Source organism: Accipiter gentilis, chromosome 25 (genome assembly GCF_929443795.1).
Source record: "Accipiter gentilis chromosome 25, bAccGen1.1, whole genome shotgun sequence".
Classification (NCBI taxonomy): domain Eukaryota; kingdom Metazoa; phylum Chordata; class Aves; order Accipitriformes; family Accipitridae; genus Astur; species Astur gentilis.
This window is the reverse complement of record NC_064904.1, coordinates 5,615,513-5,643,235: the sequence shown is the minus strand read 5'-3', so window position 1 is coordinate 5,643,235 and position 27,723 is coordinate 5,615,513. Positions and strand designations below refer to the sequence as shown.

At 45.6% G+C, this 27,723-nt stretch overlaps 1 protein-coding gene across 1 annotated transcript in view; it reads right to left on the bottom strand.

The window, feature by feature from the left end:
• Positions 1-7,258: 7,258 nt before the first annotated feature.
• LOC126050439 (ras and Rab interactor 3-like) overlaps positions 7,259-27,723 on the bottom strand; it is a 172,019-nt gene continuing 151,554 nt past the window's right edge. Inside the window, exons 23-27 of the mRNA XM_049828303.1 lie at positions 25,088-26,566; positions 22,723-23,031; positions 13,860-13,991; positions 10,011-10,174; positions 7,259-8,047 (exon numbers count right to left, since the gene is read on the bottom strand). Of these exons, the coding sequence (XP_049684260.1) occupies positions 7,739-8,047; positions 10,011-10,174; positions 13,860-13,991; positions 22,723-23,031; positions 25,088-26,566 (2,393 nt within the window). The 3' untranslated portion in view covers positions 7,259-7,738. The remainder of the gene's footprint in view (positions 8,048-10,010; positions 10,175-13,859; positions 13,992-22,722; positions 23,032-25,087; positions 26,567-27,723) is intronic.

The following is a 27,723-nucleotide window of genomic DNA, read 5'->3' as shown; positions in this document are numbered from 1 at the left end:
TACAGTGTTAAGACATCTTCTGTCTTGAATGAGACCTAATTCATTTTATGATACTGCATTAAAAGGTTATATATCACCTGTAAGCCTTTTATAAGACAGGTCATCTCAAAAAAACCCAAACACCCAAACCAACAAAACCCCAAAACAAACCCCAAAACCCCAACCCAAAAGCAACAACCACAAAAAATATCAAAAGGCCAGAATCACATTTGAAGGCACCACTCCTTATAGGTGACTCAGTAAATGACAAGCAGGGGGAAAATTAGAGGTTATGAGGTGATTCAAAATAGTTTCAGGTTGTCCATACCTTTTTACACATGGAGACAGGATACAGAAATACTTCAGGGCTCTTTCCAAAGTGTTTTAAAATATGCAAAATTACCTCATTTCCATGGGAAAAGAACAAGCTTTAACAAAAACTAAACTAGTATCTCCAGGATGAAGAGCGTTCTGGATAGCTCTACTCAGAGAAGAGGGCTTATAGGGGGTGTAGCTGAAACTACTTTTATATAAAGAGCCAGACAAAACCGGGAGTATTAGCACTTTCAGCTGTCGGCTGAGTCAGTGAGTGAGTGAGTGAGAAATCCCAGAGCACAGCTAGTGTCAGGGTGGATGGGAAAATGTAAAAAAGTATGTGGAACTAGGCTTTACTGAATTGAGAAATGCAAGTTTGCACTTCGAGGGTTGTTGAAAGTTCAGCTGCTAATGTGCTGCTTTTGAGTTGCTTCTTTTCAGTTGTAAAGCTGGATTTTTTTAGCAGAAATCTAAAAATAAGAGAGTATGAAATTTTTGAGTGCCTGAATGTGTTGCAGGTGTTCCCCTGATAGCATGAAGAAGGGTTGGCCGTACAGGACAGCTTTTAGGCAGTGTGGCTGTTATCACAAAAGAGCGTACAAGAGCCCCCAATCACTTTGAAAGAACAGGAAAAATGACTCCTTCAAAGCCCTGTTTAAATATATACATTAAATCTGCTAAGTTTTACACATCTCTGCTTTTAGAGTTGTTCTCTGCCCCAGAAATCCAGCCTGCTTCTCAAGCACTTAACATGATCAGTTCATAGTTTTAACAATTTTCTTCACCCATTAGAAATGCCCATTTTCTTCTGAAGTATTCAGAAGAGGCTTTTGGTCTTTTGGCTTTTTATATCTAGAATGTAGAGGAGGAAAAAAAAAAGCCCTCCAGGTCCTTCACAAATAGCATCACTTTATAGCCAAGAGTCTCCAGCCATACTAAGTAGGCCTCAAAAAGTAATTATCGATGAAAAATAAGCTGCTAGCACACATTTTTATTTTCACACATTACTGAGACCCAGGTGGCCCTTGTACCTCACTACCATCACATGCCCTGGCCCTCCTGCAGACCCTTGTAGCTCTGAGGATGCTAAGTGGAAATGTGAAACGAGTGGGATTTTGTTCTGTCCATTTTCCTCCTGTGCAAGAGTGATTTCCAGAGCTTCACTATCCTAAATGCTACCCATGCCATTATTAGCCCTCCCTCAGAGATGTACCAAAATGAAAGAGCGGCAATCTGCTGAAGATGTCACTGCACCCACAATACCGTCTGAGATGCAGTAGGTTCTTATCTGTGCACTGCAAAAAGCATTAATGTGCTATTGAATTTCCAGTTTGTGTCCAGAGACCCATTTCCTTTGCAGCCACTCAGGGAACAGCCCCGCAAAAGAAGAAACCAACAACCTTCACCTGCGCTGATCAATACATTTATTTTAAGGCCTCCAAATAGCATCACACAGGCTTAGTGCCTGCATGGCAGGCTGTTTATTTTGGGATGGTTATAGAACCTGATGAGAAAATCATTTTAGGATTGTGCAAAGTCAGTCTTACACCAGAGTATCTTGCAGTGTATTGGGCAATTGCAGACACCCTCACTCTTCCTGCAGGCATGCAGCTGCTCAGCTGCTGTTCCTAGAATGCTGGGGTGCAGGAATGACTTCTGCAAAATATGGAAAACTGTCAGATACCCAGCAAATTGTCATTACCAGGCAGAACAGGGCAAAGTTGAGGCTGTGTTATTACAAAAACCTTTTCTGAGCAGAATAGCTGTGTGTGTATCCGTAACCCCTGGGAAAAGTATCATTTGCACCAGCCAGGGCTTCCTATCCTCCTCCTCCTCCTCCTTATTGCTAGGAACAAAGTTCGAGGTCCTTTTTCTGACCATTCAGTTCCAAATCTGCCGTGTGTTTCTACCCAATATCCTGGTGCACACAGCAGTTCACCGCCTTTCCTTTGAGAGGACCTGGAGGACAGGAGGCATGATCAGCCTCCGTAGTACGCTGTATGCTGACTAGTTAATGCAAACTTAGATGGACACAGTTTTGTTCAGAGTGTATGTAACCACCGTCCCTTTCCACTAGCAATAAAGCCAAACACAGTTCACCTGGAGTTGGAGATAATGCACTTTTTTAGACATTCCAGTAAGTAGTAGTATTTTAGCTCTGTCCAAACCAAGTTGCATCTTCTCTCACCAGGATGGCTTAAGGTAAGCGCTGAGCAGCCATGCCCATCTGAGGGCAGGAGGCTGAAAGCCTCTCGTTCCTGTGCTCAGCCTCTGCCCTGTGAGAACAGGGATGGAGGCGCAGCAAAGGGAATGGATACTGAAGCTAAAGTCCTGACTAAGCAGCATTTAATGCCAAGAGTGCAGGCAATTCTGAATCAGAGGCTGCTTCCTTCCTAGGGACGTGATACCCCAAAAGAGGCAGCAAACAGAAATATTACAAGTCTGTAATCCCATGCACTGCAGGCAGAGCTGGCCAGTATCACACAGTAGCAACACTCATCCAAGAAGGGACTCTGGTGGGATAGGCAGCGTTTTTGCACCAGCTGGATAGGAGGAAACCATTTGTCACAGTGCAAGGGGTTGAAATGCTGGACCAGGGCCTCAGCGAGGCTGTATGATCTCCAGCCCCAGAGACCTGCAGCAGTGAAAGGATGAGGCCTTGAGCAACCCTGGGAGGCAGCTCCACTTGAGCAGGCATTGGACTGGTGACCTCCAGGTGTCCCTGCCAGCCTGTATCACCCCACAAGCCTGTGGAAAAAAGCCAGTCTTGTAACAGAGTTTTGAAGTACAGTTAATGACTGATGCATCATGAGGCCCCAAAGCTCTTGAATTCAGCAGGACAACTGCCTTTGATTTCAATGGCTTTTAGGTTATACATGATTAATTAATTATTTCAGTGAATTATTGACAGATTGTATCACTGGGTGCAAAGTGGTGTTAAATCAGATCTGTGCATGAAGTGGCCACACAGCCTTTTTGTTATTTCTTTGCAGAAGTTGCTGGGTTCAGCAGGTCTCCCTCTCTCTCTCACACTGGGATCCTTTCCTTGTGAGTAAGTGAGTGATTGTTGCACAATGTTTCTCTGCAAATGAGTGTTTGAGGAGGCCTTGGCTGGATTGCACAACCCTACTTGGTCAAAGTCTCCTGAAACACTCCTGTCTGCTGACTCCTCATGTGAGGGCAAGAGCATGAGTCATGGCGTGACCATCTTGACTAACCAGAGGCATCCGCATATCACCAGACTGGACTGCTTCTTCCTCACCTGGGCTGCAGCATAAGGCAACCCTATAGCAAAACAGACAAATAAAATCCCATGGAGCATTTAAAAATGCCCATTTCATTCCCACATTTGACATTTTTTTTCTCACCACCTGAAATGTCAGATACCAGCGCAAAGCAGCGCAGGACCCTGAGCACCACGGTCCAGAGGGAGGAGCATGCTGAACTGCTCCAGCAGTCTCCATGCTGGAGACTCAGAGCTTTGCTGGAATCACCAAAACAACAGCATGTTTGTTCCAGACAGGCTGTTTTTGCAAGACCCTGGCACAGGGCACAGCCTGAGTCCCACTGCTGAGCTGTGAGCTTGGAGAGGCGGCAGCCGCCTTCGTCCTGGGTTCTCCCAGATCCTGTCATTTGGGTCATGGCCCAGCTTGCGTTCCCTGACAAGTGACAGCTGTGGTCAGGCCCTGGAGGAACGGGGTCACTCCCTACCCCAGAGATGTATGTTTAGCAAAGTTGTTGCTGGTGGTTTACATAATGTGACCAAAAGGGCCAGGTGCCCCACGGCCCCTGAGCAAGCCCAGCTCTGTACTGAGCCCCAGCACAGGGGTTTCCTTCCAGGCAGCTCACACCAGGCACAGTAACTCACATTATTGTCAATAATCTCTGAGTTCAGGAGAGCCATGGCAACCTCTGCAAATCAAATCAGAGTTTTGCAGTTGTTATGCCAAAGGAAAATGTTGCATGTGCAATTTGAGAGCCTTTGTAAAAGCCTACAGAAATTCAGCTGGCACTCCTTGCCTTTTGAAAACTGGGATCTGCAGGTCTGATTTTGGGTCTAGGCTTTGGTAAACTTTAGTCTGAGCCTGTTTGGATTGCAGTCATTTAGCACTGTTGTGGTTTCCTCGGGCTGCACTGACCAGTTGTATAAGCTGTGGTTCCCCCTTGGCCCAAGGTCCAGCTGCTGACTCAGATGTCCCAGGACGCTGCAAGGTGCTGGAGTGCTTCACTTCATCAATCTGTTGCTTGACCCTGGCCAGTGCAAAGTCCGGTTGCTCTCCAGAAATATCCAGCAGAGGATCAGTCCTTGCTTCCTTCCTTGCATGTTTCTACTTTAGCCTTATCCCCATCAGATTACTTTAGGCTCATTAACTCATAAATGTTACAGTATAAAGATAACCTGATCAGGCCAAGGATTTTGGCAGACATCTACATCTTTGTTCCTGGGGCTTAAAATAACTTGCAGCAGCCGCAGCAAAACTAAGCTGCTGGTAAGACACACCCCCCCATCTCTGGGTCTGGTACTGGGGACCCCCAGTCCCACCATACATGGACCCCATGCAGTGTGATACCTGTGCACAGGTGGTGGGAGGTAAGGTGGGTACATGGCTTGGAGTCCTACCAAGGGGGGGGCAAGGAGGCTAGTGGGAGGTGGGCCAGAGAGCTAGTCTGGGCCCATGGGTTAGGTGGGAAAGGGAGGCAAGAGGCGGGGGGGGAGGAGGGTGTCCTTTGGGAGAGTGGGTGCAAAACAGGATTTGGAGAGTGTAGGGGGGGGCTAGGTTTGAGAAAAAAAGGAAGGTTCGTTAGTGATGCTGCCTGGAGGTTGGACCCTCCTGCTGCCACAGGCTCAGGGGTGACAGTCGAGATTGTCCTCAGCATGGCCAACACGGAACAGGTCAGCCCTTAGGACATATGGACATCAGTGACGGTACCTACAGCAGAAATAGGACAACCGGCCTCTCTGTGCTACGTGTCAGGCATTTACTGGCAGTGCTTCCACCAGAGGGTGAAATTGCCATGAGCTCACCCAACATGCAGGGATGGTGGTGGGCTGAGGAGCCGGGCAGGGTGAGGACAAGTTGCCTCACAGCTAGAATGCCCAGGGGACCCTGTACCCAGCCCCCGGGTGAAAGCCTGCTGCCGAGCCATCGGCACGCAATGTCCAGGGCAATGTGGGAGAAGGCCAAGAGCTGATGTCCTTGCTGCAGCCTGCAGGATGGATGCAGGGAAGCTCCTGTTGGGGCAGAGAGGCCAGCAGCTCTGGAGGCCGTGGGGCTCCCCGGGAGCCTGTCCCACTGCTACAGCCAGGAGTGGGACAGTGGGGAGCACCAGCAGCAGCCCCAGTCCTGGGCATCAGGCACCTCCCTGGGGATGGGGACAGGCTGAGGCTGGGCCTGGGCATAGCTGTGGGACCTGGAGACCAGCCCTGCTGCAGCATCACTGGTGCAGGGGCTGACAGCCCTGGGAGGCTGAAATGGGGTCCTAGGCCGTGGGCCAGGTGGGGTAGCCCTGGGGAGGCACTGGAGGCAGCAACACCCGTGAGTGCCCTCAGGGCCCTGAGATCAGCATCTCCTCTGTCAGATCAGTACTGGAAACCTGTATCTCAGGTTTGGTCATGGCATCCCAAGTGCCACCCAAAGAGAAGCACTGGCTGCCCTGCAAGAGGTTAATGGCAGCTCGAGGGAGGGGTTCAGCTCCGGCATCCTGCTGGTGTGCTGCCCAGAGGCAAGGCGGAGGTGCCGACAGCTGCACATGAGCAGAAATAACCACGAATTTGGAGTCAGCTCAGTGCCAGTGTCACACACTGCAAGCTGTGCACATGATGTCCTTGAAACCAACAAGATTGCTGTTATTCACTGTTCCTCATTCTTGGTTGTTGTCCGTTCCTGACAAGACACACACGCAACCCAAGCTGGCAGATGCACAGCACTGGTTTGCTATCTGCACGCAGATTTGGCCAGTGCATGCTACAGCTGGGGCATGTAGACGTGGATATTTCATGCCCCAGAGACTGAGAGTGACCTGCTACATGTGAAACCGTTTTACCTTTGGAGGTTCAGAGTAAGGCAGGGACCTTGGGCAACTTGGCCCGACATGCCCCAATTCTTTTTTGAATGTTAATGGGAGGGAACAATAGGAGCTTTGAGCAAAATTTGCAGGAAAACACCCTTTCTTTCTTTGCTACGCCCAATCCCAAGTTTGTGTCACTGCAGTGGATGTTGCTTGCCTCCTGCATGCAGAAAATCCAGACTCTTGTGTTTGCAGTGGGAATCTTGCCTGAATGAAGGCACCCAGAAGACATCGATCTGTCTGGCAATTAAGGCTCCCACTTCCATTTTCCAGTCCCGGAAAACTGTTTTCAAATTTCATGAAATGTGGTTTTGCATTGGTTCAATTTACTCTGTGGGAATTTAGGTTTGCAGGGAAATTTAAGTCTGCAATGATTGAATGACTGAAAGCACAGGTAGAGAGGAGAATTAGCACGTTCTGTCTGCAACAGCCTGAATTTATTGAAGTAATAACCTGATGGGACTTGTAGATATTAAAACACTAGAGAAAGTAACATCTGGGTAAAAAGGGACAGGTATTTAATTCTAGCTCCTTTTGCCTTTCAAATTTTAATCTGGTTTGCTACAATAGGCAAATTATTAAGTTCTTTACAAATGGTTATTTTAAAATAAATGCACCATATCAGACACAGAAATAAATATACAGTTAACCAGACACTATCATACAACCAATGTGATTAAAACTGCTGTACATGTAAAACTGAAAAATACATTGATGAAAATGCCTATGCTACCTGATTTCAGTGACAAATAGATGGCAGAAAATCTATTCTTAGTGAATGTACAGGATCATCTTGCATGGTCTGTAATGGTGTGGATTTCAAAGGCAATGATGTGTTGTAGACAGCAAGACAGAGAGGGAGTTCTGCTAGAGGTGGCAACCCTGTTCCACTGAATACATCAGACAAGACTCAGTTTATTCAAACTGGGTGAACAGATACTGTAAGGCATAACAACAATCTTACCTCCAAACAGATTGAGGTGTGTGCAGACCTTTCACAGGCCTTGTGCACAGAGGTGTGTCATAATTTATTATGGAGTAAATGTCCTCTTTTCCACAAGATCTCTGGATTTTTCTCCACTGTCCATTTACATTCTGCAACATCAGCTGGTTGCCAGCAGGAGGTTCTGAGGTTTGATACTTCAAGTGTTCCAGAGGATAAATGTTCTCCTGAATGCTCCTTTTATTTCTGCAAATGAACTCTGCTGAGAAATGCCCTGTATTCAGACAGCATCTACAATTAGCACATCTGCCCTGTGTTGAAGGCCATGCTTCAGAGACCTTCTGAGGTCTGCAGATACCAGAGGATCTCATGAGATAAACTATCCAGCCCTTCCAGGATGACAGCAAACACAACAAAAGAGCAGCACGGCCCTTAGAGAAAGTCTGACTCTTTGACAATTGGAACTGGTGGGGTTTTATGGTCTATTGGTTTATAAATAAAATGGAAATCTTTCTTAGTTTCACTCTTCAGCAGGGAGCCTTTGATATGGTGAGGAAGGGCATCCTTGTCCAGCTGCAACAACTGGTCATCAACATAAACAAAGAGTCCATAGTCCTTGGGATGGGAGACTTCAAACTTTTCGGCACACTGCTGGCTCAGCTGCTCAGCCGTCGTGCTGTTCTGGGAAGCAAGTGTCCTTGACTGAGCACCAATTTCCAGAAAGGAGATAGAGATGAAATCCTGAAGAGAAACATGAGGATAGATCTTGCAGTTAACACGTGACTTAGGACCAAAGGAGGCAGAATTCAGCCCCAAAGCTCTAGCTGCCTAGAGCTCCTAATCACTCTTAAATATCCTCCAATCATCCTCCAATGCCGTATGTATCCTCTCCTTTCTCCCCTCTGACAAACAAGTTCTGAATCAGCAAATACTTTAACAAACACTTCACAAATTAATTAGCCCTGTAAAGACACATAAGTGAAAGCTTTTTTCTGATTTTGGTGAATATCCTTAGTGAGCAGTCTGCAACAGTTTCTTCTCCCACCTTTCTACAGCTCCTGAAGAAATAGGATGCAAAGAAGTAACAGACCAGAATAACAAACCAAAAACCTCAGAGATGTGGCCTGAAAACCTCCTGTCTCACAGAAACAGGAAAGGGCTGGCAGCGTGGTGACCCTTGTAACTCCACCATCACCCAAACAGCACCTTGAGAGCGTGTCCTCCAAACTTCCTTCCATCAGTAAGGAAACAGCAGAAGTTATGCTGAGAAGGCTGATTTACTTGTGTCCTGTTTCAGGCAGTAACAACTGTTGGGATGACTTTCCTCTTGCCAAACTCATGAGGAACAGAATCTAGAGAACCTTTGGCCATAGTGGGAACCTGTATGTATTTGTATGTATGTATTTGTGCCTTTGAATTTTAAAAAAATTCACAGCCTTTTTGGTGAGAAAGTACTCAGTTTCCCCAGCAGAAGTAAGATTTGCCAAATGATCGTGCTATGGGTTTCCAGACTGCATTTATGGAGTATCAGTGCAGATAAGCAAGGCAGCCAGCTGGGTGTGCAGGGGCACACTTAACACCAAAGCAAGCAGTTTACCTCCACCAGGATGGGCTCATGTCTCTGATAGTATCCCTCATTCAAAGGAATGGAAAATGGCCCTTGCACTGCCGGAGGCAGTGGGAATCTCCTGGGGAAATGTGGCATTTGCTTGCCCGGCTGTTATGCTCCATGCTAGGTACTCACTATGAGCTACTGCCAGAGCAGCACTTGTGGCTGGATGGGTATTTGACATGTCTCAGCCACCATTCACACGTTCTGAGATCATCAGGGACTGTTTTGACTGCAATATGGGAAGCATATTAAACCCCATGCTTTCAGAGAGCTATATGGACTGTGTTCTACCCCTCAGGAGACCTTCCCCTGGCTTTCCCCTCGGCATTCAGTTTTCAGTTTTGCACTGTGAAGGCTTTACAGAACCCGAGACGTGGCCTTTGCTGCCTCCCTGTGGATGACTATTTGGTCACAGGACATGGGGCTGGCAGGGCATCCTGCCTGCCTGGTTCCTGCACCCAGCCTCACCATGGCAGGAGGCCGAGACCACCCATCCCTCTTGCGACCCTCTCCCACTGGTGCATGGGGAGGTCTTCGCCAGCCCATACACAGCATGGGCTTCAAAGCTAGCCAGCCGTCGTTGGGTCTGCCCTGCTGCCGGACAGGAGAAGGCAGGCTTTGGAAGATGCTTGTCTGACAGGCCCTTGGGATATCTCAGGTCCTCCTACCACTTTATGCCACCTAGGAGCCACCACTGTGTAGCCTGCTTGCATGTCCTCAGCTTAGCCCAGGACTTCCCCAGGCCCTAAGGACATGGAGCAGAGGGGGTCCCTGCCTCCACGACACAGCTCTCCACATGCGAAGGCTCCTAACATGCCTCCTTCAGGAACAAACAACAAAATCACTCTGCAGTCATATTTAAAATTATATCATTATGAGGGTACTTCAAGACTTGCATTTTTTAAGTAATATGTATTTCAAATGAGGTGTGGTTTTTTAAGATTTGGAAATTTTGCACCGTATGTACTCTCATTTTTTAATAGTGATTTGGGTTAATTTTGTTTTAAAACAGTTATCATATTAAAAATTAGTGAGTACAGAGAGAGCATGTTCATCTTCCAGGCTTTTTCCCTAGAAAGTAATGCCAGCTACCTGCACTGATGAACGGGAAGCCCGGGCCTTGTTCAGCGTCCTCCGTCGCTCCCAGCGGTGAATGGAGTCCTGCACCTCCACGCTCAGCTGCCGCGTGACGGTGATTTTGTCGTAGTTCTTGATGTGCTCCAGGGCCCCATAGGTGGTGGTTAAATAATAAGAGCCTGTGAAAGGAGAAGGTCTTGTATGAACATCACACCTGCAGAGGCCATTCATCTCCACTTCCATCCTGCCTGCTTGTGCCCATGCAAGTGGCCGGTGTCTAACACTTGCACTGTGCCTTGCTGCAGGGAGTGCAGGGGTGTCTGAAGTCAACCCAAGAGAAATGAGAGCTAATGACCACAGTGTCCTCCAACCCCCTTCTGCTTCACAGCAATGTCACTGCCCAGACCGCTGAGGTTATAGATGCTCTAGGAGTAAACACTCCTAGGTTTGAAGGCAAACTACTACAAAAACTGTTTTCACAAACAAATCCAAACCATTCTTATATCCAATCCAAATCTACCCTCTTTCAGTTTAAAACTGTCGACCCTTGTCCTGTCACTACAGGTCTTGATAAAAAAACCTTTCTCTGTCTTTATATATCGAAAGGCCACAATAAGGTCTCCCTGGAGCCTTCTGTTCTCTGGGCTGAAAAACCCCAACTCTCCCAGCCTTTCCTCATAGGAGAGGTGTTCCACCCCTCTGATCATTTTTGTGTCCCTCCTCTGGACCTGCTCCAGCAGGTCCACGTCTTTCCTGTGCTGAGGACCCCAGAGCTGGACGCAGTACTCCAGGTGGGGTCTCACCAGAGCGGAGCAGAGGGGCAGAATCACTTTCTTTAACCTGCTGGCCACGCTTCTTTTGATGCAGCCCAGGATATGATTGACATTTAGAGCCTGGGTCTCCTGTGGGCTCAGCACTGTTGAAGGCTGTCTCAGACCTGCACGGACAAGTCACCCTCTCCTCCCTCCATCTCTATCAACTAGACAGGCAGCCCAGGCGTTTGGCTGAGAGTAATTCCTGGACTGTTTGGAGTTGCAGGATAAAAGTTGGTAAAGCAGAGGAACAGAGGATAGAGCAATGAAAGCCTGCAGCCAGTCCTTTTCCCTCAGGAACTCCCCGACTGCTGTGGTGTTGGCTGCAGCAGGTAACAACTAACGAGCTGCGGCAGCCAGGGAAGCAGCTGGGCCATCATAAGAACAGGCTTCACCAACAGAGATGAGAAGAGGACTATGAGGAAGTCCTTCACCACAGAGTTGACTATGAGGAAGCTGCTGCTTTGGTCGTGGGGCAGCCCCGTGTCAGGGCACGGCCCCAGCGCCAGGTTAATTAAAACGGCTCGTTTTCCCAGCTGCCCCCCCGGGCTCAGCTCCGCTGATGAGCCAGAGGCTCCGGCCAGAGTCTCCTCCGGAGGGAGGGAAGGAGCCAGCCTGCGGAGCTGCTCCAGCCACAGCACAGTGTCCCAGAGGCAGCGGGGACGAGGACGCGGCCCCGGGGCCTCCAGGCGAGAGCCTGCCTGGCCTGAAGCGGGGCGGGGGGCCAGGCCGCAGCGGGGCCGGCAGTGCCCGCCTCGTCTGCAAGGCCCCATGGCGGGAGAGGTCCGCCGCCCAGGCCCCTGCGCGATCGCCTGATCCTGCTCCCCTCGCCCCGGGTGCCAGGAAAACGGAGAAATAAAAAGGGCCCCTCAGCTGGGCGAAGCTCCCCGTTTTTAATGAGTTTCATAATAATTGCAGTTGCCTCTAGATGGCACTTCCACATCGGCCAAACCTCGCACCAGCCTGCCTGGGGTTTCGCAGCCCTTCCTCGGGCCCCGATGAGCTCCACAGCCATTGCAGCTGGTTGCGTAAGCGGTGGCTAAGACAGCATTTTATTTAAGAGCGGTATTTTTAGAGCACCATTAAAGCTTGGTGTAGCAGAGGAGGGACCAAGACATTGCCATTTGACTTTCTGTACTTGGGTGGATCCGATGAGGAATGTCCCATAGCTACGCAGGTCTGCACGCACTGAAAATACTCTCTTTTTCTTTACTGTCTCCCACAAAGTGCGGCTGAGAGCAGGCTAACAAGCCTTCAAGTAGCACTTTTCCCATATTAAGTATAGTTGCTACCCTGCCTTGTCTGTCATTCAGTATTTCTCCTGCTCTGGCAGAGTCAGGGGTGCCAGTGATGGGACCTGCGACCTGGTGTATCCTTTCCTCAGAATCCAGGGGGGGAGATCTCCCAGTCCCCCACAACAGGAATTCATTACATCTTCATTAAAAATTAATTTTTCTTCCACTTTCTGGTATCTTCATTTCCACACAGTCATTCCCCATCATCTGCCCTTGCCTTTGCCCCAGTAGTCAACATCACTGTTGATATAAAATTCATTCAAAGTAAATTTTTAATTTGGAGGCCAGATTTAAATGATTTTGTGCATTGACCTGGTGAAATTTCACAGTTTTCTCACTTCTGCTTTTTTTTTTTTTCCCTTTTATTTCTGTGCCTGAATTACCCTTTGCCGTTTACCTTTGAAAGGCCTAACTCAAGTTGACTTTTGCCAGTTCCCATTTTAGTCCTGTGCTTCACAATCTCAGACCTGTCTTCACTGAGACGTTCTTTTTTTTCTGTTCCTTGTATCTGGAGTTATTCCCAATCTCCTTTCTGATATGGTTATTTAGCCAGTTTGATCTGGAACTCCCTTGCAAATTTTTTCCCCTTTGACTGGAGTACACATTTCACACAGTCTTTGCATCTTTGACTTAAGAGAATTTCCAGCCAGCTTTGCCTTTGGTAGTCTGAGGTCCCCAACCCTGCTGACTTTAATAACCAGCCTGGTGGTGTGCCCTTTTGAAATTAAGAACCTGTGGGCAGCGTAGTCACCAAAACCAGCTTAGTTATGTCAGCAAAATGCTGTGCTTAGGCTAACATTTTTTTCTGCTAACAATTCTTTTCAGCAGAAAAATTAGCTTGTGCAGAAAGCCCTCACTAATATGATTGTGTTGATACTGCTCATTCTGTTAGTACTTACTTTTGCAAACCTGTGCACTGTGCTGGGATGATATGCTCTTAGTTACAGACTTATACCTCCATTTAATATAAATAAAATTAGTCTATTGTTGTTCATCCAGGATACCTTCCTAGAACCTCAGTACTTACCAAAACAAAGTCTAAATTAAAACCCATTTTATTGGTTTAGTGACTACTTGGTGAAAAATGATCTCTGTTCCTAATTCAGAATGCATAACCCTGTCATTGTTACTAGCATTTGCTTCTCAAGCTACATTTAAGAAACTAAAGGCCCAGAGTTCCCTGGGTTGTTTATCCCTCTAATAGCAGAGGTCTTCATTCACACCCAAACCCAGTATTCCTCTCTAACCCGACTTGCCTTTCTCTGCCTTGCTATGATACTGAGCCAGAGAACATTGTCAAAGGGGGCACTCAAATTTAAGAGTAGAGTGAACATGAGAATGATGTATGGCCACAGGCATAAAATGCAGTTTAAGAAATGTCCTCTTTTCTCATTGGAGTAAATAGAAGTGTCTACACAATGGATTGCAGCAGCAGTTTAATTTTAGGTAAAGACCTTTTAACTTTTCAGCCTTTAGGCCAAGGAACACTAGATGTCTCTGTTTAGGTTACTAATCCAACAACTCGGTTCTCATTTATGCTGTGTCCCTGTCTTTCTAGCTGGTGTCTAAGGGCACTGCACTGCTAAAAACAGTTAAAGTGTTTGACAATAATTTTAGAGCCTCAGATTTGAAAAGCTTGGCCAAAGCTTATCCACAAAGCCTAGCCAGAGCCTTGCTGCCCCACTTTCACAAACACTGAAGAGAGATAAGTAATGATTTCCAAAGTGAATATCCCAGGAGCAAACACTGTACTCTACCTTCCCCTAGCTGCAGAGCAGGGTCCATGAGCTCCATCATATATTCCACATTGAGAAGGACTTCAGTCAAATTGCTGCGGGCCAACACATACATGAGCACGGGGAGGAAGTCATCTGCACCATATGGTTTCCCTAAGCAAAGAGAAAGACAGAGTGGTCCCAATAAACTCACCACAAAGACACGTTCCCATACAAGAGTGACAGCTTTTTACCCAGCACGTCCTTTGCAGACTTTAGCTTACGTTATCTGAAGAGTTAAAGCTTGAAAGCACCAGCAAAGAAAAAAAATGCCAAAAAGGGGAAAGTTCTCTTAAAAAGTAAGTAAATTTGTTTCAAGCCCAAAATATGAGCTTGAAAATTTTCAGTGAGCTCTATTTCTGCCATTCTTTATTAACTGGAAAAAGAAAAACTTAAACTTTATGGATCACAGACAAGGGACAATCCTTGAAGATTGCAAAGGCTGCCAGCTTGGCCCTCTGATTTGACGCTGCCATCAAGACTGCAATTCACATTTTCAATATTAGCAGCAAAGTTGTCTACATGCATTAGGGATATTTATTCTCTTAGGTTCGCTCTATGGAACCAAAGAGCAGAAAAATGGAATTTGAGATAGTGGGGGTTAGGACTGAGGAATTCTGTGTTTATGTTCCTTCAGAAGGCAAAACATAGCGCTACATGTTCCTAATTAAAACAGTCTCCCAAGAGCTAGGATCTAAGAGGAAGCATCTTTTCAGCCATGGTGTCTAGCTAAGAAAACAAAAGCCTTTCATACTGGACTTGTAGACAAGGTTTTGGACTTGGTGTGCAGCAGGTGCTATAGGAACAGATCCTCATGGGCTCAAGATTTCCTGTTCTTAAACATTCATATCAACAAAGTCAACAAAGTGATCTTATATATAATCTGTAAAAGCTCTTTGGGATCTCTGAGGGCAAAAAAGTGTACATGTTAACAGTCATCATTATAAATAAGTAATACTTAAAATAGAATCCAAATTGAAGCTTCACTGCATAAATGGCAAAGAACACAAGGATAACTTTTCATATTTGAAAGATGCTTTCACTTTCTACCAACATGTCATAAATTCATCATGGACAACCCATAATAACAAGTTGCTTAACCAGCCTATCTTCCCAACATTCAGGGTTGACCATTCCTCTTAGCCTAAGCCCAGACTGCTTTCATTCTGAATGTCCTTCTTCAGACAGAGGGCAGTTTTCCTCACCTGAGCACTTGGATGTGTTGGTTTCATGGGCCATATGTGTCTCACTTGAGAACCATTTGTCTCACCTCACAGAATCAAAGCTACCATTGATGTAGCTTCAGTGAAATTATGCCCTAGACATTTTTGGCCCATAGGCCACATGCCTGTCCATGGTAGGGCATAAATTCCTATTTCTCAAATGTTCCCACTGACTTATTTCAAATCTTTGCCATGAGTCAGCCTTCCTTTTTTTGTCATTCATAGCTCACACAGATTCTCCACTGGCAAAGAAAGATACTCTTCTGAAGCCTCAAATAAACATGAGCTTAGCCCCTGATTAAAAAAAAAAAAAAAGGCAAAAAAAAAAGCATGACTTTAAAATAAACCCAGTAATATATCTAGTGAACAGAGAGTTGATCCAGTTAAAACAAAGTGTTGGAGGATGAGAGACTGTGAGGGCTGTAATTCAGTCTGTTTCTAACAGAGTCCGCACACACCACAACATAGATAATTTATTTAATGAAAGCTGGGTTAATGCTTTCAATTCAGTTTGCTTTATTATGGCTGCCTTTAGTTAAATGACACAGCCTTAGGTCTTCAACCGAACTATAAAAGGACCATACTGTTTCATTAACATCTGGATGGACATTTTGTTTGTCTGTTGTTGCCTTCGCTTATGTCTCTTCAGAGACATAAGCTCTGTGAAGGGTCCAGTTAATTACTGTCATATATATTACCTTAATACAAGCAGCTTAGTATTACAGCAATTTAATATTGTCTAGCATAAAAAAGATGACACAACTGAGATAGGAAAATGTACTAGACGGAGAAAAGCCCTGTTCTCCTTTTGACCTGAGTAAATCAGATGCCAACAGAGGTAGTTCTGTATAAAACTAGTGTAAAGGAAGATGAAATACCAAAGAGCTTGCTAGGTTCATTTTTTTCCCTTCTTTAAAAACTTTTTGTTTATGATGTAGTAGTTACTGACCAGTGGCATGGATTGGGTGCTTCTGATTTCCTGAAAGCCAAGGGATTTCCTGAAGGCCAAGGGTTTTCCAGTGCAACACCAACAGCAAAATTTTCTCTTCCCTACCACTTCATTTTCATGACCAATCCATGTTGTGTCTGCTAGGGCATCCAAGAAAATTGCTACTTCACAACATGAATTCCTATCCACTGGAAGAAAAATGCTGGGGTTTTTTTATATAAAATGTCACCAAGAGAGATCACCAACCAGGCAACGGACTGACCAACCAATGCAGAGTGGAAACAGAAAGTTGGAACAATTCCATATTCCCAGGCCATCAACTTCTAGCGCCAACTGAAATGAAAGTTAGAGGACCCTTTTCAAGAACTCCTACAGAATATCTCTATTTCTTTTTTATTGGCTGAGAAGTGGTTGTATATACAAGTGGGCACCAAGTCAATTACTTTTCACTGCTATCGCATTTCTATAAGCTGGTTTAGATGCTCTGCCTACCAGCCCTTGTTATAAACCTTTCTCAACTGGTAATATTTTGGACTCCCAGCTGTTTATATGGCTTAAATACAAAAATCTGATATACAGTTTCTTTTTGATTAATAAACTCAGAGTATGGATGTCTGACTGCAATAATGGAAAGAGTACTCATTCTCCATATGCTGTATGCTCATTACCTGCATAAATTACTAGACATCATTTTAATCCATTTGTGGGAATATGAAGCCTGATTCTTAAATACCCACATCTGTAGCTAAAGCTGAAGTCAGCAGGAGCAATAGGTGTCAACAAGAGAAAAGCAAAGCTAATCATCAGGGATCTCTCTCTGACTCCATGTGTTGCCAAAACTTCCAGTGTTGCCTAGGGCAGGTCAGGCATGGTATATTGTGCCTACTCCTTGTAGGCATCACAACAGCTTCTCTCTACTGACTGCACATGGAGCCAAAGACAGGCACCTGAGAGGGCAGGACTCTGAACCTCCCCTTGTTCTCCTGGACTTGGATGTCAAAGGACGCACAGGGACTAGCTCAGACGTGTACAGCCATCAGACCAAGTATGGCCCTGAGACACCCTGTATCTCAGTCCATCCATGGGGTTAATAGGTGCTGTCAGCAACTCAGATATGACCAGAAGCAGGAGGCACAAAGATACATGAAACAGTGCCTGTGAACCAAGACACCCGAGAGGTTGGTGCTGCTCAGCATCCTGCAACCCACATGCTCCCTGTGCCATGAAAGGTGCCAGGGCACTAACCCGAGTCCATCTGGGGGCTGCAGCAGGCATGTTCTCTGCAGGCTGCTGCCTCTTCAGCTCCACTTTTAATCTGGACCAGAGCTGAGGTCCCAGACCTGCATGTCTAGTGCAATCTGTGGTCTCTCACAGAGGGGTATGTTTGGGGCTGACAAGAGTTAAATCTAGCTCTGATCCTGCCACTGGTCTCAGTGAGACTGGGACTGAGTTTGCTTGTTTAAGGTGGTGTTGTCCTACTCCAGATATGACTTGCTTGCTTTATTTCCCCCCCTTCCCTGCAGGATCAGGAAACATTTATTTCAGAAATATCTGTAAGAAGCTTAAAATAAGCCTTCTCTTCTGCCACAAACTCATCCTGTTATGTTTATAGCAAAGCAAATACAACGTCAGCTCCTGGCTGGGATGCAGAGCTTGAATGGAACGGGTATTAATTAAATACATGATTTAAAGCAACTGGAATTCTGCCCAAGCCTCCATAAAGAAATTACAGCCTATTTTAACACATTCATGCACTTTTTTTCCCTCCATGTATATTCTAACAACCAGCAGACAGTGATGATGCTCTGCATCTTGCTCTAATATTTTACAAACACTGGAATGATGTCTAGCAGCAGCTCTCCAGGAAATATGAATTTTAGCCTCAGTTTATATCTGGGAAACCTGAGGTACAGAAAGGTTAACTGAGATTTGTTCCAGATCATAAGAAAAGATTGTGACCATCCTTCAACTCCCTAACATTTTGCTGTCTCTTGTCCATCCCATACTACTTCAGCAAGGTTTAATTTATGGTATAGTTGAATTAAGAGAGTTAATACATGCAGGCAGCATGAATCCATTTCAGAAACATATGTTTTACAGATCAGAGGAATTTGTTCCCCTAGAAAAATCTGAACTGGCTCTTTAATTCAAATGTAGCAATTGTGCTAGCCAGAAAAAAGATACTATCTCTAGTCCATCAGCCGTCATTAATAGTAACCTAAATGCAAATATCCTCTTCCTAAAGATAACAAAGCAAAACTGTTATGTATAGCTTTATTTTCCTAAAGTGAGCAGTGAGCAGTGTGGTGGGATTGCTCTGACTTAGTTTTAGGAACTTCTAGCATCAGTTCTACTGTGGCTGCTGAAGTATTTGAGGCCAATTTCCTTTTCACAGGCTCAGCTATCCCACTGAAGACACGCTGCTTCATGTGCATGCCTTTGTCAACTGCAGAGCCATAGAGGAGTGCATCAAGGCAACTAATATTCAGCTGCTCAGTTCTATAGGGGATAACAAACTTCATGCTAAAAGCTAGGGAAGAGAAAGATACCAATGGAATATATATCCTATCTTTCCTCTTCTTCCAAAAGTACACTATGCATTAGCCATGCAAAACTATGCAATAGAAATTATTAAATCAGATGGTTTAGGGCCAATCACCTAGCCAACTCCATCACTAGTATAGCACTGTTTTTGAAGTATATACTTTAGCTCCCTGTGCAGTTCAAAAAAGAAGCTTCATAACCTTAGGGAGGCCACAAGTTAAAAATGTTGCAGTAAGAAAATTGTTCCTCTGTTCATTCTTCTTGAATCTCCTTTGAAAGCAGTCTCCCCATCTTTTAAACTTCCAACTTAAGCTTAGAGCCTTTCTATGCCTGATTTTCTCCGCTCATGGGCTGACCAAGCTTGGCCTGTTTGTCTTGCACAGTATTTCTTCATAACCCAATGCCTACTGTTCCACTATTTTTTCTTTTCCATCAGTTCTCTTCCACAGAGCAGCAGCTCTGAGGTAGCATAGGGCTGGGAGCTCCAGGCTCACCACTGCCAGTACACACCACACATACTGTATATTTGCATCTTGTTTATCACTCCACAAGTGTCACTTGTGTTTTTGATAGAGTGAAAAGCAGAGATTCTCATTCTACGCCTACCACACAATATGCCTTTGACATTTTGTCTGAGTAAAGGTATTTCTGAAAGATAAATAATAAGCCGTTTTTTCTACATAAGATTGCAGTGCCTCTATATAAATGAGATATGTGCCCAGCTCTCCCTGTGGGTATTGGGGCATGCCTTCCAAATGTAGGAGCAGTCAGAGAGTTGGGAGCTTACAGCTGCCTGTGAGTCCTGCCTCTTACTTTTCTAGTGCACAGATAAAAATAATGCCAGCCAGTTTGCAGGGGAGGAGTTGGGTGGGTTTCCAAACTCTACTTCTTTTCTTCTTTTAATGTATTATTCTTAGTAACTACTCCTAGTATTTTAAGAAGGCAGGTTACATATTTTTTGATCATAGGTTACGTTCTTGGAGGCATATGTTGCTGTTATTTAAGTTTGCACAGAATTCAGAAAAGCTCAGTGAGACACCACAATGCTATCATAATTGCCCCTTTGGGGACGATTCACTTACTGATACCACTGCCTACACTGTACCTGTGAACATCTGAACCAGTACCTCTCAACTCCTTTTATAGCCAGTGATGAACTAATCAATATCATCAGTGGAGTTTGTCATGAGTCATCTCACCCTAAAACAGACACCCACATCTAGCCAGATGAATCAACTGAACACCATCGACTAAGTCCCCATTGTCTATAATGAGAAGCTAGACGTGACACCCATCTGTGGCCACCTACAGCTAGATGTAGCTGTAGATGAGTCCTACTTCAACATAGATCTGTATCTTGTAGTTGTACTCAGAGTTCTGTTGGGAGAAAGGTGTATTGACAAAGCCTGTGAACTCATCTTCCTGATTCCTTGTGATGAATCAGATCCACAAGTTGATGGCCTTCAACTTGAGGAAGAAACATTAGTTTAAACCAGCTGAGGGTCTGACCCATTCAGTTAATTGTCTAAGTATCAGGGGGTTCAACCACAACCAATTTTTCAGACACATTTTGTCATGTAGTATGAATTGCAACCAAACCAGAGAACTCCTCCTTAAAATGGCCCAATATACATGGAGTCAGTCAAGACTGACTTCAAAGTTTCATGACTCTTTCAGCAGTGCAAAGATGGGCACTACCACAGGCACAGAAGTTCCTGAGTAAGCCGATCCCTAGTTTTAAAGAAAACTTGGTACCTGTCTGGGCACCATGGCCAAACCTGTACGTGGGTCTAAACATGTTAAAAAACTTGTGTTTTCATGGAGGTCTGAAAAAAACCCGGTGCTTGATTTGGCGGTATTTGCACTTTTCTTTGAGATATGAAACCATATTCTCAGGTCAGCTTATCCTACAGTCAGCCTAAAGTGGATAAAGAACTGGCCTGAGCTACCAAATTGCACATTAAACCAGACAACATAAGTAGTTCCCATGTTACCAAACAGATAATTTTTCTGATAGAGCTAGACTGACTTTGGTCCTGCGGCAGAGGGAATGATTAGTTTTGTATTCCACCTGCTCTGATCTTGGAAGAGGAGGGAACTTTCTAATTCAGCAGTGAGAAAAAGGAGCTAAAAGAAGAACAGACTATTGCACAGGAAGCTGAGCATGGCCTCTGCTCTTCCTGTGCAAAGAGCACTGTGCTGCCTTGGGGCTGGCTGAAAGCAAAAGGGGCCTGGGCCACTGCTCTTGAGAGAGCTCTCAGAGAGCAGGAGGCGAATTCCTACCCGCTGAAAGCTGGTCTGAGCAGCCTGCAGCATGCTCTTCTGCACACCACCAGCTGGGAATTCCCTGTCAGAAAAATATTTCCGTTTTCTGAATGTTTGTCTTTGCCAGGTGGAAAATCAAAGTGATCTGAGGTCAGTTCATTCTGTTGAAGAAGTTCTACACATTTCACTTCTAAGTGGGTCTACAGGACGTTTCACTTAATTTCTTTCCAAGTCCACTGTCTTCCAGGAGTTAGACTATAGCATTCTCCTCCCCTTAACCTCTTTTTCTGGTCTGAATTCATTGGGGCATATTTCCTTAATGCCAGGCGAGTTTTTTTCTGACCAGGCCCTGATATGCATCACTGATCATATATACTGGAGAGGGGACTGGATGCACAGGGGTGATGTCAGCTTCTGACCTACACCCCACTTGCAGTACTACTCAACGTGAGAAAACAGCTGAGCTGGCTGAAATGAAGTGCTTTGGTTAGCATAGCAAACCACAACAAAATTCTCTGATTTCATGAATGACAATCGTTTAAAACATGTAAGGTTTTTTTAAATTATTTACCTGACATAAAATGACACAATGCATTTCCTGCAACAGAGAAATTCCAGCCCTGAGCTAACTGAGGTATGACAGATAATGTAAAGTACCACCAGCATCGGAAGGAGACTGTGTCTCCTATGTGAGTTTTAATGAGGCATGCAAGTATTTGAGCTATACCAAATTTACTCTCAAACTTAATGCAACTGTTTTAACAAAGTTATTGCAAATTCCCCTGTATGTGTCCAAATCTCATCATACTTGAAGACAGTCAGAAGTCCTATCCACCCTGCAGCTTAGGCTCAGCCCTGGGGTGGCTTCTTGCTCTGCTGTTAATGTGTCTAGATTGGTCACTGAACCTTGCTGCATACTGTCCAAGGGATGACCCTGAGGTGAGGCTCAGAAGGGACACAACAATTCCTGTATGAGTATTCCATGGCTGTTGTCAGTAAAAAATAAAGCAGAACAGCTAAAAGTACCTTTGGAGATTGTGAGTTCTTGAACAACCTCAGGTTGCTGCAAATTAATATCTGGCTTCTCTCCAGGAGATTGTCAGTTCTTGAACAACCTCAGGTTGCTGCAAATTAATATCTGGCTGCTCTCCAAATTTATGCATGGCTGGTCATCAGCTCACCAGTATACAAAGAAAACTTAAACTGGCAAGGCAGATTCCTGGAGGAAGGGGCTTCTTGGTCTATCTGCAAAAATGCATCCTGTCTGCAGGCCAAGGGCTTAATGTGTGCATTTACTGGTTGGCCTGAGGCCCAAGTTATATTTATAGTCAGAGCACGTACTTCCTCACACCGAAAAGTGTAGTAGTGGCTTTTGGAATTTACTGGAGCATCAAGAATTAGTAACAAACAGTACTAGCATTTTGCGTCTCCTCATCAGTTTAGGCAAAACTTTGTAAAGGCCAAATCAAGAGACTTTTCCCAAAGACTCATTCCTAGAATTTACCATTAAGCTGCTACAAGCTGGGACAGATCTCTGAGGATTTATGGAGAGCTATGTGAGAGCTATGTGAAGACCTGCGCAAAAAGGACATTACCTATAAAATACACACTTAATGGATATCTGGGTTTTGGAGTTATGGAGCTTAAAGTTAACCAGGTAACATCTTATACCTGTTATTAGTGCAGAGAACTTCACAGTCACTAACCAGCCCATTCTGAACACAACCTGCGGACAGCTGATACCAAACACACTATCACTGTTACCTCCAATTTGAATATTACCACATCAACTGTATCATAAATCCTTTTCCTTTGATACATGGAGAAGGACCAGTGAGGAATACCATTTCTAGGAGTGCTGTACCTGGGTTTCCCTGAGACATGGAGTCATAGATTAGTTTGCAGGACTTCAGCAAGATGGCAATCTTCTTTTCTGGGGAGTAGGCCTTGTGCATGGTTGTGAACTTGTGAAGGATCTTTTCCAGAACAACAGCTTCAGGCACACTGGTTGTGACACCTAGGTCAGTGGTAGTTGTGTTTTGTATCACAAGTTGGTTCTCTTTTAGCTGCTGTAAGGACCCATCTTTGTTGTGGATTTCTTTTAAGTAAGAATCGATGGCTTCTTTTAAAGGTTTCAGGACACATTTGTACAAAGCCGTCTCAGCAATCAATTCTGCATAGAGAAGGTAGAACACAAAAGTCCATGATAAATAATCAACACAGTAGTACAGGTGCAATTAAAACTCCTAAGAAAGCATGTGCTTCATTATTCATGCACTACTGTATAGCTGTGAGCAGGAACAGAAATTACATCCCAGAAAGTAAATGTTTCATTACCAACGCCCTCGAGAAGTCCTGGATAGGCTTGAGATGAACAGCAATACGCAGCCTCTGCCACTGGAGCTGTCGGAGGGTTCCTGCTACCAGCAGCCCCTGCTGTCTTTGCCTGACTCCTGGCTGACCAGCATGGCACTGTCAGGCAGCAGGAAAGCCAACTCTGGGAAGAGATGTGGAACCTCACCTCACTGTGCTTCTTTTCACAGTCCTGCTTTTACAGATGCCTAGGTGGGATTCATCTCATGTCCCTTCTGACGTCTCCCTCTGACCTGAGATATTCGCCTTGGGATAAAATGAATTGCATCCTCAAAGTGCCCTTTCTCTGCAGTGACTGAAAAGGGGCTGTAGCCACCAGCTCAGAGACAGACACCAACATCGGGTCAGGAGTTTCTCACCCTTACTGCTCAAATGACTTTAAACTTACTGATAACTTAAGTCACCTCTTACGTCACCTGTGGATGAGGAAATAGTCTGTGTGGGTTGAACGCTTGCTTAATATTTAGCAGGAGACAAAAGGAAGCATGAGAGACTGTGAGAAAGTCTGTTGTATGACTTCTAGAAACCAGAGGCAGAGCTAGAGGTACTGCAAGGGATCCTCTTGTCACCCTTGCACTGAGGCAAAAAGGTTACTGGCAAAAGCATTCATCCGTTCAGCCAGTGAGGAATGAAGCAGAGGGCAGTAATGTTTATGTATACAAGATCAACTATTTTAAATAATTCAGAGAATCAGTCAGCCTGAAGCAGGACAAATTCAAATGGGAAGTCTTCCACAGTGGGAATCCCTGTCCGCCACAGAAGACAGTCCTCCGAAGGCTGACTGGGTCATGTCATCCTGTTGAGGAACTGCCAGAGAACGGGGCTAGAACTATCTAACCAGGCATGTCTGTGTGAACGTGGGGGGAACCTTGCACACATGCAGCTCTACCAAGCTAAACAAGGACACCTCTTCTTTCTGCCTCCTCTCCACTAACCCTAATCAAGATTCAAGACGGAATTCTCTGTGCTGACACCCCCTCTGCCTTGAAGAAAGGGGTTATTGCGACAAAAGATGGAGGTGTTACATGAGGTGCGTGAACAGTGAAAGCATAGCCCCCCTCGCCTAGCCATGGCAAGGGGCTGGCAACAGGACTGTTCTGCTGGGGAGACTGCAGGATCGTGTGAAGCCTTTGCTGGGTGAGAAAGAAGTCAGCAGGGCCTGCTGGGACTGGCAGCTGAGTGCCTCTGGGTCCTGGCCTACTACTTAGCTGGGTCTCACCTAATACTGGAGCTGCAGGATCCCCTGGAATCCCTGGTCACTTCTGTGTTGGGGGTCTTCCAGCTCCCAGCTTGCTTCAAGCCAATTTAGGGATCTCATAAATAGCTCTGCATTGGTTCTCAGGTCCTCAAGAAACAGTTTTAAGTCCAAAGAAGCATGTGAGTGCATGCATGCATACTTTTTCTGGCTGTATGGCTTTGACTGGGATAAAAAAATCCTACTTCTCTTTGTATATTCTCTCACGAATGTGCAGGGGGAAGTTGGCCTTTTGTATTTCCAGTGAACACAGCTCTGTGTGTCTGTGCTATGCGTACACATATATAGACACGCGCGCACACACACACTCTCATATTTGTATATGCATATATACATACATATATGTCTCACACACATAGACATATATCTCTTCTACTTAAACGCTTCCCTTTAAAACATTCATAATGGGATTTTCCCCCTCATTGGTCTCCCAGTTTTTAGAGCTGCTCCTCCAAGTGCTGGCAACCACTGAGTAGACTTCAATTTGCACCCCTAAGCTTTTAGGAGATGGTTTATAATTCTGTAAAGCATAACCTGTGTCTGCATGTCATCCTCACCTTCCCAAACCCTGCCCGAGGATGAGTAAAGCACAGTCACCTACCTAACTGTTCCTCGGTGTAGGAGGCTGGATCTATCAGAGATTTCAGCTCAGTGCTCTGCACTAAGTAACTCTTCAGCTGTGTCATCATCATCCGGATTTCTTGTAGCATCTCTGTGCTGGAGCTCTGCTTTGCCATCATCTCTAAACTGTACACTCTGTAGTCCTGCACCAGGTTGCCAAAGTACGAATCCTTGTCCTGTGCCAGCTCCACTATTTTCTTCTGCAGCTTCCTGTCACTAGACAAAAAGACTGTGAAGACATTGGACAGACTCACAAAGGACAGCCTGTTCTTGGCCTTGCCCAAGATCACGGAGCGTGTCTTTTTACTGGAGGAACTACTCAGCGTCTCCAGGTCATCCTCTGTGCTGCTGGTGGAGTAGGAGTCTGGCTCGGACACCGACGCCTGAGCCACGGCGCTGCCTCCCGGGCCCTCCAGGGAGGAGTGCGAACCTTTCAGTTCAGCTGAGCTGATGGATTTGCGGCCATGTCTTTGTTCAGTCTTGGTGCGTGTGCGAGTGGCACCACCTGCCACTGTAGCTGAGCTGCTCTTGGACGAAGCCTGCGCCGTGGCCACGGCCGTCTCTGCCACTGTTTGCTTCAACTGACAGGAGCTGGGGATCCTCGGAACCTGGGAAAGTCTCTTCCTTCTCGGTGGTGGGATAGGAGGTGACTTTTCTTTCTCAGTGGCATTGCTTTGTATCTCAGGCATCTCCTCCTTCTTCTCTGCAGGTTCGGGCTTTGTCTCCTGAAACTGTGATACAGCCCTTTCGGGAACCTCCCCAGGCATTTCTCCGGCCTTTTTGCACAGCGACCTTTTATCTCTGCTCTCTGTACTTGTGTCTTGTTTTTCTTCTGTCTGTTCCCCTTTCAGCGTTTCACAACTTCCAGGCTTACCCACAGAGCTCTCCTCTGAGGTCCTCTCGCACAGCCGCCTCCGCGGGGGGACAGAGGGCTGGGACCCCTTCTCGGGGCTCACTGCTGAGGGCTCACTGACAGAGCAGCTCTGCTTCCCTTCTTCTTTATTGTCACCACCCTCAATTTTCATTTCCTTGATGCTCTTTCCTAGTGGCTGAAGAAGCGGCTCGTTTTCACAGGCAGTCATGGGATCCCGCAGGAGCTTCAGAGAAGATTTCTGAACGAGAGCATGAGAAGGTGGAGGTGGAGCGGGGCGGCGGGGAGACCTCCTTTCAGCGAGTGTGGTGGCAGGGGGGAGATCAGGACTCACAGCATGGCTTTTAGGAGGAGGTACATCTGGAGGAAAAGGATTACTGCACTCTTCTATAAAAATAGGATTCACGAACCACAGCCTGTCATTTCCTATTGACAGCTCAATTTCACATGAGCAGTGGTTTGTGCTACTTGCAAAACACTGGGTAGATCTTAAACTGTCTGCCTGGACAGTGCTGAAAGCAGAGTCTTTTGCAGGGTGGGAAAACTCCTCTCCTCTTATTCTGTGGTTTAAGGACGAATCCCAGAAATCTGTCCCCCCCAAAAAAAAGAAAGAAAAGAAGAATGAAAAAATGGTCTGAGACAATTTCAGCTGCTAACAGTACGTAGAAGTCCTACTTTTCATTAAAAGAGGTGGTACACGAGCTTTCACACCTCTGCACAAAACAGTGTGAAGAAAGGGTTGCCTGTTTTTTGTGTGTGAGATGCTTCAAACCAGGGGACAAGCTCAGAAGCTTCACCAGAAACCTCTTTCTTGCCAATTTTAGGACACTAATCTAGTGAAAACTGTTAATGCTGTGCAGCTTGTGCAGTGTGAGCAGGAAGGTACAAGTAACACATATGAATGATTGTGAAAAGGAGTCTGTGACTTGTTCAGTGATCACTGCCCTCTAAATGCAAATAGCTGTGGATACCTGAGGTGAGGTTGTGAAGACCCCAGGTGAATTCTGTCTCCCTCTTGCTGACTGTGGGAAAGTATAGGACTGAGATATACAGCATGGATCCAATGTGCACTGGGGGCACAAGAGACATGAGATGAAGATGACTACTATGCAGCAAGCTCATGTGGCATAGTCTGTTCTACACAGAGGTCTGATCATGCTTTGCAGTACAACCAGTCCAGAAACATATGATTTTAAATACCTTCCACAGAATAAAATCACCATTAAAGTCTATAGCTCTGGATGACAATTATCCATAGCCATGCCTACTCTCTGTTTTGTGCCTTGCCTTGAGACTGCCTGCTTGCAGGTGTAAGAGAGGAAAGATGGTGCAAGAGACTGTGTACACAGGAAGGTTGTATACTGAAGGACTAAAGAATAGTTAAGTACTTCAGCGCTATCAACTGTGACTGGAAACAAAGATGGTGTTTCAGATGCAAGTAGTCATTTCTGTATGTCACAAACCTCTTATTAGAATTTGTCTTTGAATAACTTGTTTTAAAAAAATTACAAAGCATTTGTACATCTTTTGAATAGATTCAGTATCACATTTAACCTTTTTCCCTTCCCCCAGAGGTGAGTTTTCAAACCTGCTTGCCTTGCCAGTCTGATTGCTTTTAATCACTCTTAGAACTGCTAATCCAGGGTCCACTACTGGAAGTACCAGGAAACAGGATCCTGCAAACCCCATGTGTTCTCAGGAAGAAAAAGGGTATAAACCTCTGAGGATATTAGCTGGGTGAGGAC